Here is a 26,393-nt window from a genome sequence, read left to right as displayed (position 1 = left end):
AGGTAAACCTGAGCAGAATCATGTACAGAAAAAAATAAACAAATCTTGAGCATCTACACTGTAGTTTACCTGAAATTGAGGGCTCAATGTGTGAAAAATAAACCTTTTGCTCCTGTCATTTTTAGGAGTTTGAAAATGCTGGAAGGAAATACTTGGATGTGGAAGCATTCAAGAAAATAATGAAGAAGTGTCTTGGATTTCATGGAGTCGTAAGTGCTGGAAGTTGGCAGACAGACGCAGTCCTAATGCTCTTTACATTTTCTCTGTCCAGAGTGTATTCCCCGATTTAAGGAGGAATGAAATTTCCTCTCAGGTTTAATTGTGGTAACTAAAGAGGAGCTGTTAATAACGCAGGAAATTCAGAAGTGAAGCGCAGTGACAGGCTGCTCATTTAGAATCATGTTCTGAGTTTGACTTTGATATCCAATAAAGTACTCTGCATCTTTAATGGAAATAAAGCAGTGTTAACTTGCTAAGACCTTGGTTGAGGATTTGTTAAGATACAATACCAGGATTTGTTCTGGAATTTTAGGTTTTCTGCTGCAAGAAAAGGTTAGTCCCAAATGGTTGGAAATGATTCCAGTTGGATCAAGTTGCATGGACAGTTCTTTATCATAGTTCCTGGTACAGCTTTTGTACAGGGAGGGGGATGAGAGGTGAAACTGAAAAATTGCAATTCAGGTGAAATTTAAAGGAAATTAAAGGGCTAAGTTTAAGGTGCTTAAAGGGAAGTGGCAAAATAAGGTGTTGAAAATTCTTAAGATATTTGGAAAGCTGCAAAAGGCATTTAAGTTGACTGACGACCTTTACCAAAGGAAGAGTGATCACAGATAATAGGCAGAGATGAAGTGGAAAGAAACTCCATGTGAAGCCATACAATAGAGTCAATGAGCAAGTGATAGAGCAGCTTCACGTTTCTGATTCCGCTCTCCGCGTGGTAAAGTGGAGGCGGTGCTGCATGAGATGATGGCATGAATATTGACCATTTCAGAATATCATAGCAGTGATTAGTAATGCACCATGTCTGGAAGAAGATGAAGGCAGCATTCCTCACCAAGCTTATATTTCGGGCAATAGAACTTAAACCATGAAATGTTTGATTAGAGTGCTTCAAGAGAATTATCCAATGTTAAGAATAGTTGGGCTTTTATACATCGTACTTAAACCAAGAAATCTTCTGTCATGATGTCCCTTGGAAACTGAAGCTTCTGCAGGCACTAAGCTTCTGATCAAGAGCATTTCTACCTTGAGGGACAGATTTGTGAGTATTTTTCTTTATTCTTTCATGTGATTATGAGCACCTGCTGACAAGGCCAGCATTTATTGCTGTCCCAAATTGCCCTTGAGAAGGTATATCCTTGAGCTGCTGTTTTGACCTGCTGCAATACCAGTGCCTGATTGACACACAATGGGTGGAAATTTTCATTCTGTAGACTAAGTCTGGTGGCATGTGGGATAAGCAGCAGGTGGGATAAGTGCCATGTTTCCCACTGAGTGGCAGGGCAGACTATCGTGCCTGATTTTACGCTTGGAAGCTCATTAATTCTTGCATCAGAGAGCAGCTCTCCATGTCACATAGTGGGGCAGACACTGATTCGTCTACCCTGCTGTCACCTAATGTGGTCGAAGGTCATGCTGCCATATTTAAACGCAACCCGAACACACACATTCACTCTCTCCAGCCCAGCTGTATTCTCGGACGACCCTGAAATGGCCTCCAGGACACAAGAAGAGTGTAGGAGTGTAGCCCCGAGGTTCAGCCATGACCCCCATGATGCTCTAAACAGAGATGTCAGCCAACACAGGGGTGTCCTTTTCCCAAGAGATGGTTCCAGGAGGCCCACCAACCTCACCTCAGTGGCCTGGGAGGTGGTCTGCATGTCAGGCACCTGCCAGGGAAGTGCCCTGCAGTGCAGAAAGAGGAAAAGGGTTACACTCCTCAGGGATCTCACACAATATTAACAGGGGAGACGTTAGCTCCTGTGGGGAAGGTGAGATATGCCTCTCCCAGCAAACCAGTGCAGATGAACCCTCCTTGAGTTAATCAAATCCTGACATTCGCAGTGAGTGACATGCAATGTTGTATTTAGTCTGTTCATGAACTAAGTCTACCTTCTGTCTCTTACGGGTACCAGCAGGTCCAGGCAGATGTCCAGCCAGACCGTCAGCCCCAGCCACCTCAGAGGAGGATGCTCAGGATGCATCTGATGTAGACCCATCACTGTGTTCACCTGCACCCTCCACCAGCTCAGAGACACACACAACCCAGCGGGTCATAGATCTAGACTGGGATCGGGGTCACGTTCTGGGGAACACTTCACTGACACGTCTCCACAGCAGTCGAAGGCAATGACAGCCCAGGTCTCTGGCACTTGGAAGACTGCTGGAGAACAGGCACTCGCTGAGTCCAAGTCGGATGATAAGCCTCTGAAAAGGGCCATCTCACACGTGCTGGAGATGCAACAATAGGGGGTGGAAAATCAGCTAGAGTTACAAGAGGCAGTCACTAGAGCGAGGGATGGAGCAGTCTTTTTACGTTCTGTCTGATGTTGTGGCTCTGACATACAAGCACCTCAAGGTCACTGTGGGAAGGGTGGCAGCCACCTTGGAGACTTTGGTCCAGCAGATTCTGTCTGATTTGTGCATGGACCTGCACTCCAACGCTATAGACATTAGTGGGATCCAACTGTGGCTAGGCGGGAAGAGGTGGGGCACCTTGACCTCATTCCAGGTGCCCTTTCTCCTCAGGAAGTCAAGCGGGAATCCTCAGTCACCCGCAGGGAGGAGGACCAGCAGCTGGACACACCAGGGCTATCCACCCAGGTGACTCTGCGAGTGTTCATCTGATCCCAATCCCCTCTGCCTGTGACCACACCAGCTCCAGCTGCACAGGCTGAGGAGGGTGCACCTGCCTCGCAGCAGAAGACCCAAAGCCGAAGAACCTCCAGGCCTTAGGCCTCCATAGGATGGTCGCCAAGGTCACCATGGATAACAGGGTGTAGCAGTTAGCAGGCTGCCTCCACCTCTGCTGTGGATGTTTGGGATGCACCTAGATACAGAGTTAAAAAGACCAAGAAATTCTGAGATCATTATGGTGACCTGGGTGTTCAGTCACTAGATATCATGCATCTTAGTAAAAATATTTCCTGACATGGCGTCATTATTTGAATTACCCTCTTATTGAGAGGGTAACACAAGCTCCCACTCTGTGTTCACCTTCCTTTGTGAGCCTCACATACATGTGATGTTTAGCAAACTTATGTTAGTCACTTACCCCTTGTGTAATGCAAGGGAGATGTGTCAAACTCTTTCCCAAAACTCATTGCACATTGAGTTTTGAAACTTTTTAGCCTTGCAACACTCCATAGAATTGTGTGCTCATGTGTCTCAGAGGGTTAAAAGTTATGTTGTTTCATCAAAACTGAGCTGTTTTCATTGTGAGTGTGAAAGCACATGACCTGCAGTCTCAACAACCAAGTGTGAATCTCTGTGTCTGCACAAAGTGCCTCCTTCAGTGGCAGCGACCGCACAATGTGCAGTTGATTCAGGGTTTGCATTGGTTTGTTGCCTTTCACTTCCCATAGCTGCTATATACAGCTTTGGCTACTGGCTTTTCTAAAGATCAGGGCTTTGTGATCCTTGAGGGTTGCAGGTCCAAGGCTAAATGCAGAGCCTGTTTACGAGTCACTGCTTGTAAAGATCTTTCCAATTATTGGCATGGCGTTAAGGTAAAGGACAGGAGAAAAATGCTTGGATCCCCTTGCCTGGACCTTACTCCTCCTGGAACCTTGTGGCTCTCAGTGTGCCATGGGCACCTCTTCTGCGTCATGCCACTACAAGGGCATCCTCACATGGAAGCTCACCATCATCTTCAGGTTCCTGCCCTTCCGGGTTTTCATCGTCTGAGGAGCTCTCAGCCTCCTCCATGTCTCCCTCTGACAAGCGACCTTCCCTTTGAAGTGCCAGGTTGTGCAGGGAGCAACAGACCACGATGACGCAGGACATCCTCTCTGGAAAGCACTGCAGAACCCCACCTGAGTGGTCCAAACATCAGAAGCGCATCTTCAGGATGCCAGTGGTCTGCTTGATGATGGATCTTGTCGCACAGTGCGCCACGTTGTATCTCTCCTCTGAAGCATTTTGAGGACAGCGCATTGCTGTCATAAGCCATCGTTTGAATGGCTACCTTTTATCACCAAACAGCCAGCCCTGTAATCGCTGAGGGCCTTTGAATATCTAAGGCACAAGGGAATGCCTCAGGATGTAGAAGTCGTGAGAACTCACAGGGTATCTGGTACAAACTTGCAAGATCTACTTCCAATGATGCAAAGCACCTGAACGTTGATGGAGTGGAACCCTCTGCTGTTAATGAAGATCAGGGGCTACTGCCAGGGAGCTCTTAAAGCAACATGTGTACAGTCGATCACTCCTCTGTACTCTTGGGAAGCCAGAGATCGCTGCAAATCCCAAAAATCTAGCAGCCTGGCTAGTTTCACCCATTGCAAACTTTATATAATGATTAGCCTTACTGTAGAGGGCACCCATCACGTCCTTTATACGTTTATGTGTTGAGGCCTGAGAGATGCCACATAGGTCCCCTGTGGATCCCAGGAATGAGAAATTTGCAAAGAAATTGAGTGCAGTGACCACCATCAGGGGCACTGGGAGGGGGTGGCCTCCCAGTCCATGCGGCATCAGATCCTCCCACAGAACGTGGCTGATATGAGCCATCACATCTCTTGACAAATGTAGACATGCACAGCACAGCCTCTCATTCATCTTCAAATAGGAAAGGCCTCTTCGGTATACATTTAATTGTGCCAATCACCTCCGTGGGTTAGGTCTGACCTCCTCATCCTCTGGTTCTTCCTGGGGCCCCCCTGGATCATGCACCTCATGTAGCCAGGGCTCCTCTCTAGGCTGTGTTAGATGGGGCTGGGCCCTACTTCCCTTCCTCCGTCTGAGCACTGCCATCAAAAAGGCACCATTGAGCAAAGCCTCCATTCTGAAATCCTCCTTCCTGTGGACAGATGGATCCAAGGGATGAATGTAGCTTGACCAACTTATGCAGACTTCCTACTCCCAGCCAGAAAGTCACTGACATGCTCTAGTGCTGTGCTTGTGCTATCCGCCTTTCCCTGTTCCAGCCTTGTTGCTGAGGTGCTCCCTCACAAATCATAGGTGCCCTAAGAAGCTAACCCAAGAGCATGACATCTCAATCCCCTAGAGGATGGAAGAGACTTCAGCACAGCCATGCAAAGTTGACCCTCAATGAAGGTACTCCTACACTGCCTGATTAGGATTAGAGATTCCCGTGCATTGCACTTTTGGAATGGTTGGATACCTTATGGCCTGTCGCACATGTAAATTGAACAATGCACTTTACAAGGCTTCATAGAGCTTCTTGAATATATCCAGCAGCTGTGCTCCCTTAATGCCCCTTCCCTTCTCACATTCCCTTGAGGTTTAAATGCTCAATCAGATCATGTCTAATGTGATTGCAGTCTTGCCTAAAAGTGCACCACTAGTTAGTGGTTCCAACAATAACTTCTCAATAAAGTTTTCATGAGCTCTATCAGCTGAGTCTTTGTCTCCAAGTTGTGAATCTAATAAGTATGAGGGTGGCCCCTGAAAGTGCTCCTGAGTCCAGTCATGGGCTCCTCCCACACTGCCTCAGACCGGCCCATGGACATTTCTTTAGTTTCATTGTTAAAATGTGTCATTGATTCAGGGTCTCAAGATGGTGGTGCTGCACTTCTACTTCCAGACCAGCCTCAACACTCCCCTGTCATCATTCACATCCATCCGATCATCCTGGAATCCTACAATGTGCAGACAGAACTCCCTTTAGTGATCCTCCAGTCTCCCACAGTAACCTTGGACCCCTTTGTCATTGATGTGGACATTGCAGCCCTCCCCCCTGAACCCATTTCTGTTGATGTGCCCATGCCCCATGTGGACCTCACCCCTCCCTATCTTGAGGCTGCGTGCACAGTCACATTGAGGCACCACCCTGCCCCATGAGATCTTGGGGTATCCCCTGCTTTATTACATTTTCCCCATTTACAGGTTGTAGATGCCTCCCCAGTGCCAAGCCAGACACTCCCTGGACCACAAAGTGTGAGACAAAGAGTACCCTGCACACCAAGCTGTGCCTGATTCCCATTGACCACACTGGCCTGGCCCCTCTGGACAGGGACCACGACGTATGTGCCATGCATAGCCCTGTAGCGTGGCCCACAGAGCACAAGGACTGCCTTTAATCTATCAACCTGACCTTTTGGCCTCAATCCCTGGACCATTACTGCCTGTCACTCAACCACCCATTTCCTTTAGGTCTGAACTCACCACCTTTCCCCCAACCTGAGTCTCGGTGCAACCCTTCCCTCTTGTGCAACCATCAACCACCCCTAACACCCAGTCATGCTTCTGCATGCAACACTTCCCTCTTGTGCTACACTAAACCTTCCCTTTCCCTATTCGTGAGTCTGAGTGCACCTCCTGCTCATGCAGTATGAACCCCCTCCACCTCCTGCCGTGTTTGCGTGCACCCCTTCCATGTCAGGCTGCAGCTCATCCACCCCCAATCATCCCTCTGCCTGCCAGCTTTTCCTTACCATCCCCCACACCCAACCCTCCCCTGTGACCTTCACCCACCCTCATGTCTGTCAACACCTGCACCTACAGCTCCACCTCCCACTGCCGATCCCCATGCTGGTCCCTATTGGTAGAGTGCAGCCCTGTCAGTGGGACACAGCACCCACCGCGAGCAGCCTTGTCTGCGGGCGCAGCATCCACCGCGAGCAGCCTTGTCTGCGGGCGCAGCATCCACTGCGAGCAGCCCTGTCTGCGGGCGCAGCACCCACCGCGAGCAGCCCTGTCTGCGGGCGCAGCACCCACAGCGAGCAGCCCTGTCTGCGGGCGCAGCACCCACCGCGAGCAGCCCTATCTGCGGGCGCAGCACCCACCGCGAGCAGCCCTGTCTGCGGGCGCAGCACCCACCGCGAGCAGCCCTGTCTGCGGGCGCAGCACCCACCGCGAGCAGCCCTGTCTGCAGGCGCAGCACCCACCGCGAGCAGCCCTGTCTGCGGGTGCAGCACCCACCGCGAGCAGCCCTGTCTGCGGGCGCAGCACCCACCGCGAGCAGCCCTGTCTGCAGGCGCAGCACCCACCGCGAGCAGCCCTGTCTGCAGGCGCAGCACCCACCGTGAGCAGCTCTGTCTGCGGGTGCATCACCCACGGCAAGCAGCCCTGCCCACGGGGCGCAGTACCCGCCGTGAGCAGCCCTGCCTGTGGGGCGCAGCACCCACTGCGAGCTGCCCTGCCTGCGGGGCTCAGTACCTGCCGTGAGCAGCCCTGCCTGTGGGGCGCAGCACCCACGGCAAGCAGCCCCGTCTGCGGGCGCAGTACCCACTGTGAGCAGCCCTGCCTGCGGGGTGCAGTACCCACAGTGAGCAGCCCTGCCTGTGGGGCGCAGTACCCACCACGAGCAGCGCTGCCTGCGGGGCGCAGTACCCACGGCGAGCAGCCCCGTCTGCGGGCGCAGTACCTGCCGTGAGCAGCCCTGCCTGTGGGGCGCAGCACCCACGGCGAGCAGCCCCGTCTGCGGGCACAGTACCCACCGTGAGCAGCCCTGCCTGCGGGGCGCAGTACCCACTGTGAGCAGCCCTGCCTGCGGGGCGCAGTACCCACCGTGAGCAGCGCTGCCTGCGGGGCGCAGTACCCACGGTGAACAGCCCTGCCCGAGACCCACATCAGCCTTGCACAGCTGCTTTGGCTTTGCCTACGTGTCGGAGCAGCGCTGTTGCAGGCAGACTTTGAATGTTGCTCTCACCTCAATGTCATGAATGAAGTGAGGGTGGGCAGTTGCACGCCTCTTATATCTGGTCGCGATTCAGACCTGGTCTAATTTCCCGCTGGTGTGGCACGTAATTGGGAGGGAGAATGTGATTCCGGCGCCGTTTTTGGTGAGTATTCGTGACATGGTGGCACATGCAAATGGTGTTCCCGACATGATCCAGCAGAAAAGCTGACCCGCTATTAAGCCACCATGAAACTGCTGAGGGGAAAATTCCGACTGGATTTCCTGCCAGCGAAAATCCGACTTTTGGCCTCACTCTGAATTTTCCTCTCCCGCCTGACATGACTCCCACTGCTGGCGGGACCAGAAAATTACACCCAATATTCTGGTGCAGCCTGACCTGTGTGAAATTCATCTGTCGTGAAGCTCAGAAATTGGGATTTTCCCCTTGGAAAATTGGTTCCAATGGAGTGGTAGCGCACAAAGAAAGTAGCACACAAATTCCAACCAAGTTTCCTGAAGGCGTAAGAACCAAAAGAAAATAATTTGAGAGAAATGATGTAGAATAGCCTGAGAGCTGCTCACTGGCTATCCTCATTTTTACCTTCTTAAGTAATCCCATCGGATCTCTAGGTATATGTTATGCATAACTATGAAGAGCGAGTAGCAGCCTGCACCCATCAATATCAGCAGAATGTGAAAGTCTAAATAATATCATTTTCACAAGTGTAATATTGAAATAAAGGGAGCAGTGAGGAATTACAAGCCCCTTGAAATTCATCCACAGAGGGGGTGGAATTTTCCGAGTCCCCTGGCGGTGGGCGTGATAAGTGACGTGCACGGAAAATATGGCGGGACCCACTTCACAACGGCGTGAAGGCAGGTGGAGATCTTCTGCGCTTCCCACCATCAGGCAGCGGGGAGCTAATTGTAATACAGCAGCTTATAATTAAAATGCCTTCCTGCCAGGCTCTTGGAACCCCGTCTTATCGTCCGTCCATGTCGGCGGGAAAGCACGCCAATGTGTTTCACAGCAGCACACAGGCTATGTGCACTTGGAGGCCTTCACTTTGGGGGAACTGAGGTGAGTGAGCAGCAGCGTTCTCCACAGCTCGCCCGCTGTTTACAGGCCTCAGGGGCATTGGCAAGGGGGGGGTGGTAAACTGATGCCTGGCCCTAGAGGCAACTGCTGAGGGGGGGGAGGGTCAAGTGCTGCCCTGGCGCTGCATCCTGCACACAGGCAATCGGGGTCAGGGTAAGTGAGGGAAGTGGCCACACATTAGGGACGCCTGTATAAACTGACCATGTTTCTGCAACTGAGACAGATCAGGCGCAGCCACAGTGATATGATTGGAGCCAGGCTCCTAGCTTGCCCGCCCATGTAAGCATCGGGGAGGCACCAAAGGGCCACCAAGCGCTCCATACCTTACCCTCCCCCACTGCCCACCTACCCCCCCCCCCACACAGACTTCAAGTCTGCCACCACTTTACTGGACCGCAGAGCAGTTGGATTACACATATTGTACAATCTCCTCAACAACGCTGGTTATGTAGCAGTCACTGCTGGAGGCTCTCACAGTCTCTTGCAATCTCAGCATCCTGGTTTGGACCAGTGTCCCCCATGTCGCAGGTTGACAGGTCAGTCATGCAGCGCACTCATCTCTGGCCATCCGAGAGTGACCAGCACTCTCCGGGAAGCATTAAGGGTGGTCACACAGGGCCAGGGAAGGTGCTAAGTACAGCCATGCTAACCACGTCTCTCTCTCTTACATGCTGCAAGAGGACCTTGGATCATGGATCTGCTGACCTAGCTGTATCCCTGATAGCCTATAGAGACCATAGAAGATGGAGGAGAAAGTGACTGAGGCTCCTGACTGTGCAAAGGCAGGAGCAGTAACCTCATGAAGAAGGGGCAGCAGGGGTTCCCGCACATGCTACCCAGGAGTGTCAGCGAGCTGTGGCTGGTCAGCACCTAGCCACACCCAGGGTCTATAGACACCACCTACAGATGACTGAGATCCAGTGTTGCCGCTGACTGCACATGTTTAGGGACCTGGTGGCTCCATCTGCCACTTATTGCAGGACTTAGTGCCAAGGGGACATGGAGGGCATCCACTGCCAGTGGCACTCAGTTTCTATACCTATGGCTCTTTTCAGGGCTCCACAGGTGACCTCGGAGGGATTTCACAATCCGCCACCCACAAATGCATCCATGAGGTCACAGATGCCATCTTCTCCATGACACATAACTTTGTGCATTTCGTCCGGGACCAGGACAGCTAGGAGTCAAGGGCCATTGGATTCACCCTGATCTCGGGATTCCCACAGGTGCAGGGTGTGATTGACTGCACTCTCATGTTGCTCAGGTCTCTGTCACTACACTCGGTGGACTTCATCAACCAAGCAAGAGCTTCCACTCACTGAACATGCAGCTGGTTGGTGACCACCAGAAACACATCCTGCAGGTATGCGCACAGTTTCCAGGGAGTGTGCACGACACCTACATCCTGAGTTGCTCACAGATCCCTGCAGTTTTCCAGGGTCCACAGAGGCTGCAGGGTTGGCTCCTTGGGAACAGGGCTACCCGCAGAGGGCATGGCTGATGACACCCATGCGGCAGCTTCAGACTGCAGCAGAGCGAGGCTACAATGAAGCTCATGCAGGAGCTCGCAACTTGGTGGAGCAGACCATTGGGATGTTGAAGATGAGGTTCTGGTGCCTGGACCGGTCTGGTGGAGCCCTGCAAGAGGGTATCACGCATCATCATCGTCTGCTGTGCCCTTTGCAACCTGGCGCCGCAACGGATAGAGGAGCTGGCTGAGGAGGAGATGGAGGAACTGAACGTCCTCTCCTGAGGAGGACGCTGATGGGGATGAGGGTGAGGGGGTCCTCAGTGGTGATGATGATGGGGACGAGGCTCTTGCACTGGTAAGGTGAGGCAGGCACGCTCAGGAGGCCCTCGTAGCTGCCAGATTTGTGGAGGATGATGACAACATGCAGTGAGGTGTCTCCATAGATGCTCACATCATGATTGTGAACGTTTGACTGTGAAAATGCTCCTGTCATGGAGATGGAGTGGAAGCCCTACTAGTTGCTCGATTGCAGGAGGATGATGACGACATGCAGTGAGGACATTCCATAGATCTTCACATAGCCTCTGTGAATGTCTGCTTCCTGTCTGGCTGAGGGCTGCTTGCTTGCGCTCCATGATCAGGGCCACCTCAGAGACGTAGTCATGAAACTTTAGACGCATCTGATGCTGTGTCCGCCTTCAGCACCTGACCCCTACAGGAGCTGATGCACAGCATCACTAGTCACAGATGCTGGTTTGATGGGGGCCAGCCTCACCTTAAAGGTGCTGTGAGCACACAGAGAGAATGAGAGAATTCTGTGGGGCCTGCCCAGTGCATTCTGGCAGCAATGACCAGCACCGCTGAGATGCAGACTCAGTAATGTTTCCAGGGAGTGTGAGGCTGGACCATCACTGTGGCCTGAAGGCCACACAGAGCATAGGGAAGAGGCCCTGCACTGAGACACCTGCCTTTTATCTTGTGCAGAAAGGTTTCACATCTGAGGGACAAGAACACTGCTCATCAGAACAAGGAACAATAGGCAGGGAGACATTCTTGGGAGTTTATTGACAATAGTGAGCAAGTGATCAACACTTGTGTCCAGGCTGTGCAACTACTTTTACCTAACTGTCCTAACCCTGCCACTACGCCTTGATGCTCCCCAGACATCTACAGCGGAGTTGGAGGCAGCCTGCTGACTGTGACGCCCTGTCTGTGATGACTTTGGTGGGCGTCCTCTGGAGCGCCGAGACTTGGAGGGCCCCGGCTTGCTTTCGGGGTCCTGCTGTGTGGCGGTGGCACCCTCCTCGGCCTGTGAAGCTGGATCTGAAGAGTGAAGTCAGATGGGCCGATGACTCCCAGAGTCACCTGGGTGGAAGGCCCCGGAACGTGCACCTGCTGATCTTCCTCCCTATGGGTGCCCAAGGAACCCTGGCTGACTCCATGAGTGGAAGGGGAAGCTGGAGTGAGATCGAGCTACCCAGCACCCCTCTGATGTATACACTGTTGGAGGCCAACTATGGCATCAGTGATGGAGTTTAGCTCGTGCAGCAGTGCAGATATCCTGGACCAAGGTATCCCTGGCGGCCGCCATCCTGCCAATGTTGACTTTGGTGTGTTGCAATGCCAGCGCAATCATCTCACCCTGAAGATGGACAGACTCCTCCATCGTGCCTTGCAATCTGAGGAGTGCAGCAGACATCCCTTCCTGTTGTTCCCTGGCTTGCCTTTGCAGCTCCAGCAACTGTTTAATGACCAGGTCCAGAGGCTCCTCATCTGACTTGGACTCAGCAAATTTCTGGCCTCCAGCAGCCCTCTGAGTGCCAGGGACCTGGGAAGTCCCTGCCTCCACCTGCTGTGGATCAGGCAGTGTGATGTGCTCACCAGATTGTGATCCCAAGGCTACTCTAAAGCTAGGTCCCACCAAGGTGTGTGTCCCTGCACTGGTGGAGGGTGTGGGTGAGCGCTGTGACAGGATCTCAGGGAGGGTGCCTCCACATTCCTCTTCAGAGGTTTCTTCGGAGCTTGATTGGAGGCCCTGGGTCATGAACTCTGTCAGCTGTTTGCAGATGTGCCTGCGAAAGCAAGGGGAGATAATTAGTGCATGGCAGTGGCCTGTGAAGGAGGACACATCACTCACGGCATGGTTGTCTGATGGATGTTGCACTGCTGGATCCTCACTTGGTAGAGAAGCACTGAACCCACCGTCAGCACAGGACCGGTCCTGGTCATCGCCGGCCAGCTGGATGTCTCTGTTTTCAAATTCTGTTAGAACTTTGAGCTCCAGCATCCCTCCACCTGCCTGTGACGATTCCCTCCTGTTGTGAGGCAGTTTGTCCTGCATGGATAGAGATGGGGATGTATCAGGGCTCCTGCTGGGCCAGATGATAAGTATGCCTGGCCTGTGTGAGTGGTGAGTGGTCCCATGGATGGGATGAGAACAATGACGGTGTGTGTGAAAAGAGTGAATGGTGATGTCCCTTGCACTGGCAGTGAGTGAGAGCCCTGTGGATGTGTGATGGGTTTGTGAGTGTGTGACTGGGAGTGATGAAAAGAGTGACTTACCCTGGTGGAACGGAGGAGATCATTCATCCTTTTGCGGCACTGGGTGGCTGCTCTCCTCTGCAGGGCGTTCGCACTGACCACCACTGCCACCACCTCCCAAGCCAGGTAGTTGACATTGCTGCCCATCCTGTGGCCAGAGTGGGGGTAGAGCACATCCTGGCAGGCCTCCATGGTATCCAGCAGTCGCTCGAGGGACCTGTCGTTGAAGCGGGGGGCTGAAGTCTTTTTGCCTTTGCTGGCCATGTCTCCCGGGCAGCAGTGGTGAGCTGGTGGCGATGAGCACTTTGCTAGTGGCTGCCTTTTAAAGATGGCAGCCGGCATGATGCAACAGCAGTGTGATGGAGAGTGGATGAATGAGAGCCTGCCTGCCATGGAAATGGCATGTTTTGCCGGAGTGAATATATGATGAGGCAGGCTCGGGAAGATACAGTGTGAAAACCCACCATTTTCGCCGGCGGGTAGGACTCAATTTTACTTGCCCACTGCCACACTTAATGGAATTATGGGAAAGTTCCTCTCAGTGCAAAGTGGCTGCAAAGCTGGAGTAACAGATCTTCAACTATTCCTCTGCTTGGATGTTCCAACTTGAAATGTGAAGGCTATCGGACAGGGGTTGGGATGGAGGGTAACCTGTTGTAGTGTCTTTGATGAATGGACCACAGGAGACTCAGATTACGATCGTTTATTCGAGCAATTGCAAGGAGGGCACCATCTCAATGCAGCTTGAGACAGTATTCTGCTAAGCTACATGTGTTCAACATATTTATACTTTATTGGTCATGTACAAAAACATCCTCCAGATTCCGATCTCGTCAACATATAGGTTTATGTTAAGCAGACAGATCTCTGGTCACAAAGGTTACATCATCTGTGCCTGCCTTCACCCCAGCAGAGACCCTCCCAAGACCATCTGTTCTTTCCCTATCTGTTGTAAACAGGCTCAATCTTAGTTGTTTTCCAACCTAAGGCTCCAGTCTGACTCCCAAAACTCCCAATCTATCATATTTGCATTCTTCTTCATCCAATATGGCCTTGCTGATGCTCGCAAGCCCTGAGAATGTGTAGGTTTAGATTTCTCTCTGTCCAGCCTGACCTTTAACTGTTAACTGTTTACACCGACAGGTTTTGCCTGTTTGACTTTTTAAGTATTGATTCCCGTCAATAAATTCTTGCTGTATCCCGATACTGTATCCCTTTATTTCCCCCTAATTAGGTTATAATTGAGGTCTTCAACATTATGAAAGGTTTTAATAGAATAGACACAGAGTGTGGTTTCAGTTGTTGGGAGGAGCAAAGCTAAAGGCCATCAATATAAAACAGTCACCAAGAAATCAGATAGGGAATTCAGAAGAGTGGTGAGAATGTGGAATTCGCTATCACAAGGAGTGGTTAAAGCAAATAGTACAGATGCATTTAAGGGGAAGATGGATAAGTATGTGAGGGCAATGGGAATAGAGGGTTATATTGATAGAATTAGATGAGCGAGGATAGGGAGTTGAGTGGTACAAAAACATTACATAAACTGGTTGGGCCAAGTGACCTGTTTCTCTGCTGTACATTCCATGTAACATAGAGTGGACCCAAGCAGAAGAATTTAATTATTAATTCCTGCTCTGATCCATTGTTCACTGCAAAGGATGTAAAACCCATCACACAGTGACACCACATCCTTCTGAACTATAACACATACAAAATATATGTTCCAATGACCAATTACTCATCTGGTCCACTTGCTCCCATTTGTTGGGGCTGAAACTTGCCAATGTGCTATTTAATGTACCTGTCAATGTTCTGTGAAGAAATACCATCATTAACTATTTCCACCAAGAATCCATCTTGATGGCAAGTTTTCCACTTGAGTCTAAAAGTCAAATTGGGATAACTTCTGTCGTTGTGAACCATCATTAGGAAAGGCTTAAAAACAAAAAACTGCGGATGCTGGAAATCCAAAACAAAAACAGAATTACCTGGAAAAACTCAGCAGGTCTGGCAGCATCGGCGGAGAAGAAAAGAGTTGACGTTTCGAGTCCTCATGACCCTTCAACAGAACTAGGTGAATCCAAGGAGCCTCAACCGTGTCCGGCCCATCTCCCGCGCATCCGCCCTCACGCCTTCTCCTCCCTCCCAGAGACATGATAGGGTCCTCCTTGTCCTCATTTATCACCCCACCAGCCTCCGCATTCAAAGGATCATCCTCCACTATTTCCGCCAACTCCAGCATGATGCCACCACCAAACACATCTTCCCTTCACCCCCCGGCGGCATTCCGTAGGGATCGTTCCCTCTGGGACACCCTGGTCCACTCCTCCATCACTCCTCAACCCACAGCTATGGCACCTCCCCATGCCCACGCAAAAGATGTAACACCTGCCCCTTCACTTCCTCTCTCCTCACTGTCCAAGGGCCCAAACACTCCTTTCAAGTGAAGCAGCATTTCACTTGCATTTCCCCCAACTTAGTGTACTGTATTCGTTGCTCCCAATGTGGTCTCCTCTACATTGGAGAGACCAGACTTAAACTGGGCGACCACTTTGCAGAACACCTGCGGTCTGTCCGCAAGAATGACCCAAACCTCCCTGTCGCTTGCCATTTTAACACTCCACCCTGCTCTCTTACCCACATGTCTGTCCTTGGCTTGCTGCATTGTCCCAGTGAAGCCCAACGCAAACTGGAGGAACAGCACCTCATCTTCCGATTAGGCACTTTACAGCCTTCTGGACTGAATATTGAATTCAACAACTTTAGCTCTTGAGCTCCCTCCTCCATCCCCACCCCCTTTCTGTTTCTTCCCCCTTCCTTTTGTTTTTTCCAATAATTTATATAGATTTTTCTTTTCCCACCTATTTCCATTATTTTTAAATCTTTTATGCACCCCCCCACCCCCACTAGAGCTATACCTTGAGTGCCCTATCATCCATTCTTAATTAGCACATTCGTTTAGATAATATCACCAACTTCAATACCTCTATGTTCTTTGGTTCTTTTGTCTGTGACATCTTTTGATTATCTGCTCCTATCACTGCTTGCTTGTCCATACAACCACACCACCCCCCTCCACTTCTCTCCCCCCCACCTTAAACCAGCTTATATTTCACCCCTCTCCTTGGATTCACCTAGTTCTGTTGAAGGGTCATGAGGACTCGAAACGTCAACTCTTTTCTTCTCCGCCGATACTGCCAGACCTGCTGAGTTTTTCCAGGTAATTCTGTTTTTGATTAGGAAAGGCTTTCCACTTCATATGTACTTGGCTGCTTTGTCTAAGAGAGACTAAAATCACAGGTTAAAATGAATTATTGAAACGGACCTCATTGAGGAATCATGGATTGTCATTTCTCAACTTATGTATAGCCTAAACAGTTTGACCCAAACTATTTTAACAATTATTTAATTTTACAGCATTTGCACCTGCTGAGAAACATTAATTGACAAAGCCAAATGGAAAATTGGGCCGAGATCTGCTACTTTAAATCTCCATCTAGTCTGCGATTTGTGCATATTTCTGGGAGAGGAAAAAAAGAGCTTTGGTCTAATATTAAAAATGGAAGGGACAGCAACATTTCATCCTGCACTCTATTTCCTAATAGCTGCGTGGACAGAAGGCTAAATGACCTCTCTATCCCTCTTATGAACTGTGTCCCCCTGGTTGCTAAGGCATCAAACGCACACAGAAATTTATCTAAAGGGCCCTGTAAAATGATTGGAGTGATGGATTTTCAAATCATTGGTGACCCTTTTTTTCTGCTACCAACGGGCATTGTGTTTAGTGTTCTGCTGCTAACCCAATAATCTCAGTTTACAGGAAAAGCTGTAGGAGTCTTGGAGGGACACCAACAGGTCACACTGTAGCAGAGTTGTTCTGTGCCAACCCACCAGTAAGTTCACATGTTTATCTACAAAAAGAAATGCATATACCAGAGGACCAACACATATAGAGTCTCCCAACTCCCAGAGGGCTGTGATGTCTAACTCCATACAATGATAAGAATGGTTCTTCAGAAGGATTGCAATCACAGCATTTCATGCAGGTTGTGCATGAAAGAAAAGCACTCCACGTTGATCAGCAACCGAGATGTCACCAAACATATTTGCTTGCCCTAGATATCGTCACAGGCTCCAAGTTAGTAGAGAGCTAGATGTAGAACTGTGCTATCTATTACATGGACATGTGCAGCTAGGGTGGTGCATCCAGTTATTGTAATGGTCAGTGCAACCTGCCTGAGACCTTTCTCCACTCCTTTTCATGCTGACCGAGGTGGATGGTACCTTGGAGTGATAAAGAAGGCTGCTCTCCCAGAAGGAAATGCAGCATCACTTTGAGTCGCATTCCTGCTCTATGTGGGCCTCGGGAAGAAACTGCACAGAGAAAATGGGTCTGCAGTCTATCAACCACGTCAATAGAAGCCTTTGAGTTAAAATCATACAGGTCTCCTGCTGGCGATGTCACACACGTTTCACTTTCTCCAGCTCCCATTCACCCAATTCCCATCTTGAGTTAACATCAGGGCTATTGTATATTTATTAAAAAAAATTAAAGATCATAGAATTTACAACAAAGCTATTTGTGATTGCTGGTATTTTGTTCATATTTTGCCCTTATCTACGGTGCAACAGTACCTAGAAGATGGAAAATGAATGGTTGTATTGACATTGCAGCCTGTCATCTCTGCTTTAGGCGTAGTTTAATGTGTTAATTGTTCACAACTTTCTGTGATCATCTCATTATAACAATTATTCATAGATCCAGCTGCAGCTTTGGGTATCTGCAGGGACTGAAAAATAGGAATTCGGGTGAAATTTAAATGAACATTTACATAGAATGTACAATGCAGAAATACAGACCATTCAGCTCAATTAGTCTGCATTGATGGTTATAGTTTACTTGGGCATCCTTTCATTCCATCTCCTCTTCTCAGCCTTGCAGTATATATTTCTATTCCCTTTGCTCTCATGTACTCATTTAGTTTCCTTTTGAAAGGATCTAAGCCTGAACCACTTGCTGTAGTAGTGAATTTAACCAATGTCTGAGGGAAAGAAATTCTGAATTCCCTTTAAGATTTATTGTCAATAATTGTATTTATAGCTCATAGTTATGGATTCTCCCTCAAATGGAAACTTGCTCTCCACATCTACTTCCTTCTAGGTCTTATATTTTCTGAAGTAAAACAAGTCCCCACCTGTTCAATCTTTCCCAATATTTGTAATCTCCCAGTTCCGGTACCATTCTTGTAAATTGTTTTCACGCTTTTCTCCTTTTGATAGTATGGAAAACGGGCAAGATCAAAATCCATCACATACGCGCACACACCGTTAACATCGGGCCCCAGAGCTGTGCACAGTACTCTAGGTGTCTCCCAACCAAAATAAAAGCTGGAAAGTCTCCTCACAATCCAAACAGCACAATGACAGGCAGATCTCATTAATTAGCGATCCCAATGACTCTGAGAGGTAAACCAAATTGAGTTTACTGGCAAGTAAAATTACCCCTAAACTGTAAGTATGGTGCTAATCTTCACATTTGTAATAGCTTTTCAATACATTGGTTAATGCTCTGTTCAATTCTGGTCACCATGCCACAAAAAATTGCATTTATATAGGGTCTTTTGCAACAGCCAGACAGCCATAAGCACTTTACAGCCAGCAAGGTACATTTGGAATGGAGTCACTGTTGTAACATAAGAAATGTGGCAGCTAATTTGTGCACAGCAAGCTGCCACAAACAATAGTGTGATAATAACCAAATAATGTTGATTGTGGGATAAATATTGACTAAGACGCCAGGGATAACATTCCTGCTTCACTTTGAAATTGTTCCATGTATTTTTTTATTACATTCACCCTTGGGGGTAGACTGGGCCCTGATTTAAAGTCTCAGCTGAAGGATGGCACCTCTGACAGTGCAGTACTCCCTCAGTACTGCACTGCAGTGTCAGTCTTGATTTTTGTGCTCATGTCCTGGAGGGGGACTCAAATCCACTTCAAATTTTGTTGGAAGAGGGTGGGGGCATAAAATTGGGTGCCTTGTCCCTGGTGCTGCCCCCGTCACCATTCCTGTCCCCTGCCTGTCCAATTAATTGCCACCTAAGGGCTCTTTTTCCATCGCTGTGATGGTCTTGTGGCAGGGGAAGGCTGGCGTAAGTGCCTAGGCTGGCCCCACTAATGGGGGTGGGGGATGGTGTTGGTGGTGCCTCCTTGGACACCCTGTCCCCATCAGTTCCCCTCACCCCCCAACCTCACTTCCCTCACCTCCCCTCATGAGGGCCTGCCAACCTGGCCCCAGTGAGACCCTGGACTTGCCTTAGTCCAGGCTCCATGGCTGCTCTTCTTCAGGGGAGACTGTCTGCAGTCCCAGGAGTGGCCATCGCTTCTGGTGGTGCTGCTGGGATGAGAGAGCTCCTGGTCATTTGGCCAACAGCTCTCTGAGGCAGGACTCCCTTTCCAATGTGGGTGGAAGGCCTATCTCTAGGCAAAGGCCTGACAGCCATTAAGTAGCAGAGGAGCAAGCCAGTAATGCGCAGATGGGCTCACCCCCCCAGACTTTTATGGTGGGGGCAGGGACCCCAAATAAAACTCAGCTCATTCTGACTGAAAAGTGAGAGTTCTACCAACTGAGCCATGACTGATACAAATGCTTATACTGACATTGGAGAAGGAATAATGGAAGCCTACAAGTGTGATCCATATGTAAAGAGACAAACATTCAAGGTAAACTCAGAGAAGCTTAAGTTCCACAATCTGGAAAGAAGCCAATTAAGAAGGGAGTTCATCACAAAGTAAATTTAAAGTAGGCATTTCTTAATTCAAAATGAGGAATATTTGGAGTAACCTATCAAGGAGTATGGTGGAGATAAAAATGTTGGTAATGTTCAGAATGAAGCTGCATGCTATAATGGGAGAGGTATTTACAGCTGACCTTCAATAAACTAAAAAAGCCTTTCTTATTCTTGGCGTTTCTTACGATCTTATTTTACTTTTGACCTAGGTTGAAGGTGATGTTAGTGCTGTTTATAGTTTCTAGTTTAACACATTTCACTGTTCTTTTCTTCATTCCAGCATCATGACCAAATTGGAGAACTCTTCAGAAAGATTGATTATTCTGCAAATGGTCAGGTTGATTGGGTATGTGCAATGCTGTGACTGCTGGCTTGTTAACATACTTACTGCTTTTTTACAATGCTGAAACTGACCTTGCACATTTGAGAAGTTCAGTCCCTCACAGGAAAGAAATACTTCACCAGATAAAGCCCTCTTGAACCTTGAAGCTATTCCCTGAATGATCATTTTAAAAGTCAAAGTTAAAAAGAGCAATGGTTAACTTTAATATGGTATTGGTCATCTGATGTTTTGATGTTGATTGAAGTATAAATATTGATGAGATATAAATATTGATGAGGACATTAGCCATAATTCCCTGGCTCTTCCTAGTGCCATGGAATCCTTTACATCCACCTCAGAGGCATATGGGGCCTCAATTTAATGGCTCATCCAAAAGATGGCACCTCTGACAGCGCATCACTCCCTTAGTATTCCACTCCAGCATCAGCCTGGATTGTTGTGCTCAAGTCCTGGAGTGGGACTTGAACCTTCTGACTCAAAGATGCTACTGGCTAAACCATGGCTGACACAAAAGCACATAGGAACATTGGAGAGGCTACAGCAGAGAGCAGCTAGTGTGATCCAAAAGAATTTTAGATGCCATCGTCACCAAAGCAACTAGCTGCAAGAAGTATCACTGAAGCCAACTGTGAGAGAGCTAAATAAACATGCAGAATTAAAATTGCATGATCACCTAAACCATCCAGGTAATAACTATTTCATGAGGTGAATCAGCTTCTTACACCATCAGCTTGGTAAGTTTCCTGAATCAGTTCGCCCAGTTTCCAGGGCTGGGAAATTTTAGCTGTGAGGAAAGATTGGATGGGCTGGAGCTGTTTTTCTTGGCACAGTGGAAGCTGCGGGGTTAATTCGTTGAGGGGTATAAAATTATCAGGGGCCTAGGTAGAATAAGTAGGGATTACCATAGCAGAGGGGTCAGAAACCAGCAAGCATAGGTTTAAACTAATTGGTGGAAGGGTTAGAGAAGAGGTGAAGGAACATTTTTTCACTAGAGGGTGGTAAGGCCTGCAATTCACTGCCTGACAAGGTGGCAGAGGCAGGAACTCCCCATATCTAAAAAGTTCTTGGATGTCTACTCGAAGAGTCATGGCCTTTAGGGCTACAGACCTAGTGCAGGAAGGTGGGATTAGGCTGGATAGCTCATCATCAACTGGATGTAGAAATGATGGGCTGAATGGCCTTCTCTGCATTGTATGTTTTCTATGATTTCTGGTTGTTCCATCAGTATTTGTTGTCTAACTCCATTAAACCTGCATATCTTCTCCTTTCCCCACCCTCATATTCTGAATTTGGCTGAATTCACATTAGGGGAAGAATATCATTAACCTGCTTGAAGCTGTAAATTAGTTGGACATTCAGGAAAAGGGCAGGTGTTAGAAATAAATTAAGAAGAGAAAAGGTTATTTATTTTAAAACAAAATAATATTAACTAACACAAAGCAAAAGCTCATAATTCTTTGCCATTTGTTGATTTTTTTTAATAACATCCACTATAAGATGTATTTTGTAAATAATTTAATCAGCACAGGCTGCAAAATCTTATGTTCCATCCCTCAATTCCAGTCCATTATCACGAGAATGCTTCTTTCATCTATGCTGCTGCGTTCTTCAAGGCCATTACTGCATTCTGTTAACATCGAGCTGCGTGTGACTCTTCTTCAGAACTCAAGTCATATTTGACTCGAAACATTAACCCTCTCCAAGGATGCTGCCAGACCTGCTGAGTATTCCAGCATTTTTTTCATTTCAGATTTCCAGCACCTGCAGTATTTTGCTTTTACATTTCATGCTGCTCCCTTCTGTAAAGCATGGAGCTGGATAATAACAGCTAAGCTGCAGAACGATGGGCAAACTTTTACAGCCCCGTTGTGGCAGGAGCAGGGCTGTAAAATACGGCGAGTTGTTTAAAAGCCCATTGACTTCGACAGGACAGTAAAATCCCGCCAGCATAAAATCCCACGCCATGTGTTCAGCTTGTGCTGTGAAATGCCAGTAACCATTTTGAAATTTATAAATGGGTTGTAATTGTGGTCAGAGGAATTTCTTACAAACATGTTAACATTTATCACTAACATTGCACAGTATGATTTTGATCCAAAAGCCCCCCCTTGTAAATGCTTGTAACCTGGAAATTGTTTAGAGATATTTGATTGTGTTGTCTAACTCTAGTGCACGTGCAAGTGTCAAAGATGAAAGATTCCAGCACGAGAGCAAATATGACATCAGAATGCATATCAATGCAACAAATTAACAAATTGATTTGGCACCCAAAGACCAGACTGTAGAGTGCCATATTCCATAGCACCACCCCCACGCCCCCACCTCTCCTTACAGGCAGCCCACCCACTCAAAAAGTCTTGCAGCCATTTTATGCTGGAAGCAGCGTTAATTGTTTAAGGTCAAGACTCCTTCCCCCACCTGGGAGGAAGTGATGGCAGGAGGGGCATCATGGGGTGGGGGCCATGGGAGAAGGGCAGAACAGATTTGGCAGCAAGGGTGGGTGGGGAGTGGCTTTTGGTGGTCACCAAGGGTCTCACCCTTGCCTGCCCCCATTCTCAAAGCCAGGTTTCATGATCAGGCACTGACTGCCTTTGACTGAGGGACCCACTGAAAGCCTACAAGCAACCTGACAGGCTTTCCAACGTGACAAGTCCCTTGCCCATTGCTAAGTGAATACCAGAGGTGGTCACCTGAGGTCATTAAGTTGGCTGTAATTTCCCCCATAAGGGTCTCAACTGGCAGGAAGTCAGTGCACAAGCCTTAATCCAGGCTGAAATTACTGTATACTGCAAAGGCATTGGACCCTGACAACATTCTGGCAATAGCACTGAAGACTTGTACTCCAGAACTTGCTGCGCCACTAGCCAAACTGTTCCAGTACAGGTACAATATTGGCACCTACCCAGCTATGTGGAAAATTGCCCAGGTATGTCCTCTACACAAAAATCAGGACAAATCAAACTCAGCCAATTACCGTCCCATCAGTCCACTCTCCATTATCAGTAAAATAATGGAAGTGGTCAACAACAAGGCTATCAAGCAGCACTTGCTTAGCAATAACCTGCTCACTGATGCCCAGTTTGTGCTCCGCCAGGGCTACTCAGTTCCTAACCTCATTACAGCCTTGGATCAAACATAGACAATACAGCTGAACTCCCAAGGTGAGGTGAGAGTGACTGCCCTTGATGTCAAGGCAGCATTTGACCGAGTGTGGCATCAAGGAGCCCTAGCAAAAGTGAAGTCAATGGGAATTAGGGGGAAAACTCTCCGCTGGTTGGAGTCATACTTAGCACAATGGAAAATGGTTGTGATTGTTGGAGGTCAGTCATTCCAGCTCCAGGGCATCACTGCAGGAGTTCCTCACATACTTCATCAATGACCTTCCTTTCTTTATAAGGCCAGAAGTGGGGATGTTCGCTGATGATTGCACATTGTTCAGCACCATTTGCAACTCCTCAGATACTGAAGCAGTCCATGTCCAAATGAAGCAAGATCTGGAGGATATTCAGGCTTGGGCTGATAAGTAGCAAGTAACATTCACACCACACAAGTGTCAGGCAATGACCTTCTCCAACAAGAGAGAATCTAACCATCGCCCCTTGATGTTCAATGGCATTACCGTCACTGAATCCCCCACTGTAAACATCCTGGGGGGTTACCATTGACCAGAAACTGAACTGGACTAGCCATAAAAATACTGTGGCTACAAGAACAGGTCAGAGGCTAGGAATCGTGTGATGAATAACTCACCTCCTGACTCCCCAAAGCCTGTCCACAATCTACAAGGCACAAGTCAGGAGTGTGATGGAATATTCCCCACTTGCCTGGATGAGTGCAACTCGAACATCACTGAAGAAGCTGGACACCGTCCAGGATAAAGCAGTCCGCTTGATTGGCACCACATCCACAAACATTCACTCCCTCCACCACCGACGCATAGTAGCAGCAGTGTGTACCATCTACAAGATGCACTGCAGGAATTCACCAAGGCTCCTTCGACAGCACCTTCCAAACCCATAACCACTACCATCTAGAAGGACAAGGGCAGCAGATAGATGGGAACACCACCACCTAGAAGTTCCCCTCCAGGTCACTCACCAACCACCCTGACTTGGAAATATATTGCTGTTCCTTCACTGTCACTGGGTCAAAATCCTGGAAATCCCTTCCTAACAGCACTGTGGGTATACCTACACTTCATGGACTGCAGCAGTTCAAGAAGGCAGCTCACCACCACCTTCTCAAGGGTACCTAGGGTATGGGCAGTAAATGCTGGCCCAGCCAGTGAAGCCCACATCCCGTGAATGAATAATAAAAAAAAAATCATGGTAGAGGCTGGAAGGCTGTGGGGCCCACAACTGCCACCTTCCCACCCAATTAAATGCCTTTCCAGCACCAAAACCTGCCACAGAGCAGGGCATTAAATTCCGCCCGATATCTTACGAATGTGTTACTGACAGGATAGTGATCAGAGACTATCATGATCTCCAGTCAACTTCTCTTTGCCTAACCAGAGTAACTAGTGATTATTTGCAACTTCACAATGTATGGTAATCCATTGACTAAAAAAAGCATGAAGCAAAATTTGTGGGGCCACAGGGAAAAGATAGGGGATTGGCACTAGGGGAATCATTGTTGCAGAGAGTTGGCACAGCAAAGGCTGTCTGGCCTCCTCCTGTGCTGTGACCATTCTGATACTGTGAAGAAAAAAATGGGTATTAATTTCATGGAACTTTCAAGCTATAATTTTATCACAATTGATACAAAATGCAGAACTGATTAGTATTTATTAATTAGTTAGTTGCTGATTATCAGCAAATGGATTGCCAGTGAAATACAGTATTTATAGCATCCACATTAAACCAGATTCTAATTCTGTCTCACCAATGTCTTGCTGATGTATCTCCCTTTTGATTTAATTCTCATTCTTTCTCTGATCTCAAACTTTTTGATCACATTCCTGTCTCTCATCTGTTTCTCCCTTTCTGTGTCCTTCAATAGTTCCTTTATCCCATTACAAATAATGATTTCTTTGACAGGATGAATTCTGTACCTACATGCAACTGAAGTACAAGGAGATTGAAGAGTCCTATACACGATCAAAACATATCTCATTCTCCCTTCCTGCAACTATCCGGGAGTTCTCTCATGCGGAGCAGATCCTGCGCATTTACTTCACACCTGATGATACCTTCATCATGATGCGAGAGGATGGAACTATTTCCTTCTGGTCAGCTGAGCTAAAACTGAAACGAAGCAAGAGACTCTTCGTATGTATGTTTGTAAAAATGAACAAGAACGAATAACGTTTTCCAATCATTGAACTCATGGAAATTGGTCAAATGGTTCTATTTGGAATCTATGCGTCATCAGCAGAAGTTTAAAAATATTCATGCAATTGCTAATTTGGGTCTTTGGGTCTCTGATTTCAGTTCAGTTATATTCTGTGTCCCCTTATCCATGTTCATGGGTGTAATGCACAGAGATGGATCTAACCAGCAGCATCACAGGATTGTTACGCTGCAGAAGGAGGCCATTCGACCCATTGTATCTGCACCAACTTTCCAAATGAGTATGACTTGGTGCCATTCTCCTGCTTTTTCCCCATACCCTTGCACATTGTTTCTATTCAAATAATCATCTGTTGCCCTCTTGAGTGCCTCGATTGAACCCGCCCGCACCATTCTTTCAGGTAGTGCATTCCAGACTTGACCCACTCATTTTGTGAAATTCTTTCTCACTTTTTTTCAAGTATTGTTGAGTGTTTTTCAGCACACTTTTTTTGAAACCGCTCAACTGTATGGGCCAAACTACAGTTGTGGGGTTATTTTGCTGCACAGAATGGGTGTCCCAGTTCAAATCCCACTCCTCTGCCCACTGCCCTGGGCCCCCACTCTCTAAGATCACAAGTCCCACCAACAATTTACCTTACGAGCAGCTGTCCCCACCTGACCTTGAGACTGGGGTCTCATAATTAGGGGGAACTCTTCGTCACTCGGTTGTTTGGTCCCACAAAAGTCAAAATCGTGAGGAAACAGGACATCTTTGGGTTGTGCTGCCATGCTGCAGGATGTTTTCCATAGCTTCCCCAAACTCTGCTGTCCTGCTGTGGCTACCATTGATCAGACACTTCCTATGACTTTGATGAATATTGGCAAACAAATTTCAAACCCACAATTGCGGTTTTAAAGTACCGCAGACATTTAAGAAGCGCTGGAAAATTGCATGCTCCCAGAGTTTAACTACCAACATTAGATAGGTGTAAGATTGACTCAGGATTGATAAGGGAGGGAACAAATCCTGGGGGTTTTCAGGAAGGCCTTGGGATTGAGAAGTTGGGGAGC

At 48.1% G+C, this 26,393-nt stretch overlaps 1 protein-coding gene across 1 annotated transcript in view; it reads left to right on the top strand.

The window, feature by feature from the left end:
* The window catches only part of wdr95 (WD40 repeat domain 95), a 202,683-nt gene that overhangs the window by 59,256 nt on the left and 117,034 nt on the right, over positions 1-26,393 (top strand). Inside the window, exons 4-6 of the mRNA XM_041199001.1 lie at positions 126-209; positions 19,987-20,052; positions 25,089-25,319. Of these exons, the coding sequence (XP_041054935.1) occupies positions 126-209; positions 19,987-20,052; positions 25,089-25,319 (381 nt within the window). The remainder of the gene's footprint in view (positions 1-125; positions 210-19,986; positions 20,053-25,088; positions 25,320-26,393) is intronic.

The sequence above is a fragment of the Carcharodon carcharias genome, chromosome 11, assembly GCF_017639515.1.
Source record: "Carcharodon carcharias isolate sCarCar2 chromosome 11, sCarCar2.pri, whole genome shotgun sequence".
In the NCBI taxonomy this organism is placed as follows: Eukaryota; Metazoa; Chordata; class Chondrichthyes; order Lamniformes; family Lamnidae; genus Carcharodon; species Carcharodon carcharias.
Note: the sequence above shows the minus strand (reverse complement) of the source record. Positions and strands in the feature narration are given on the sequence as shown.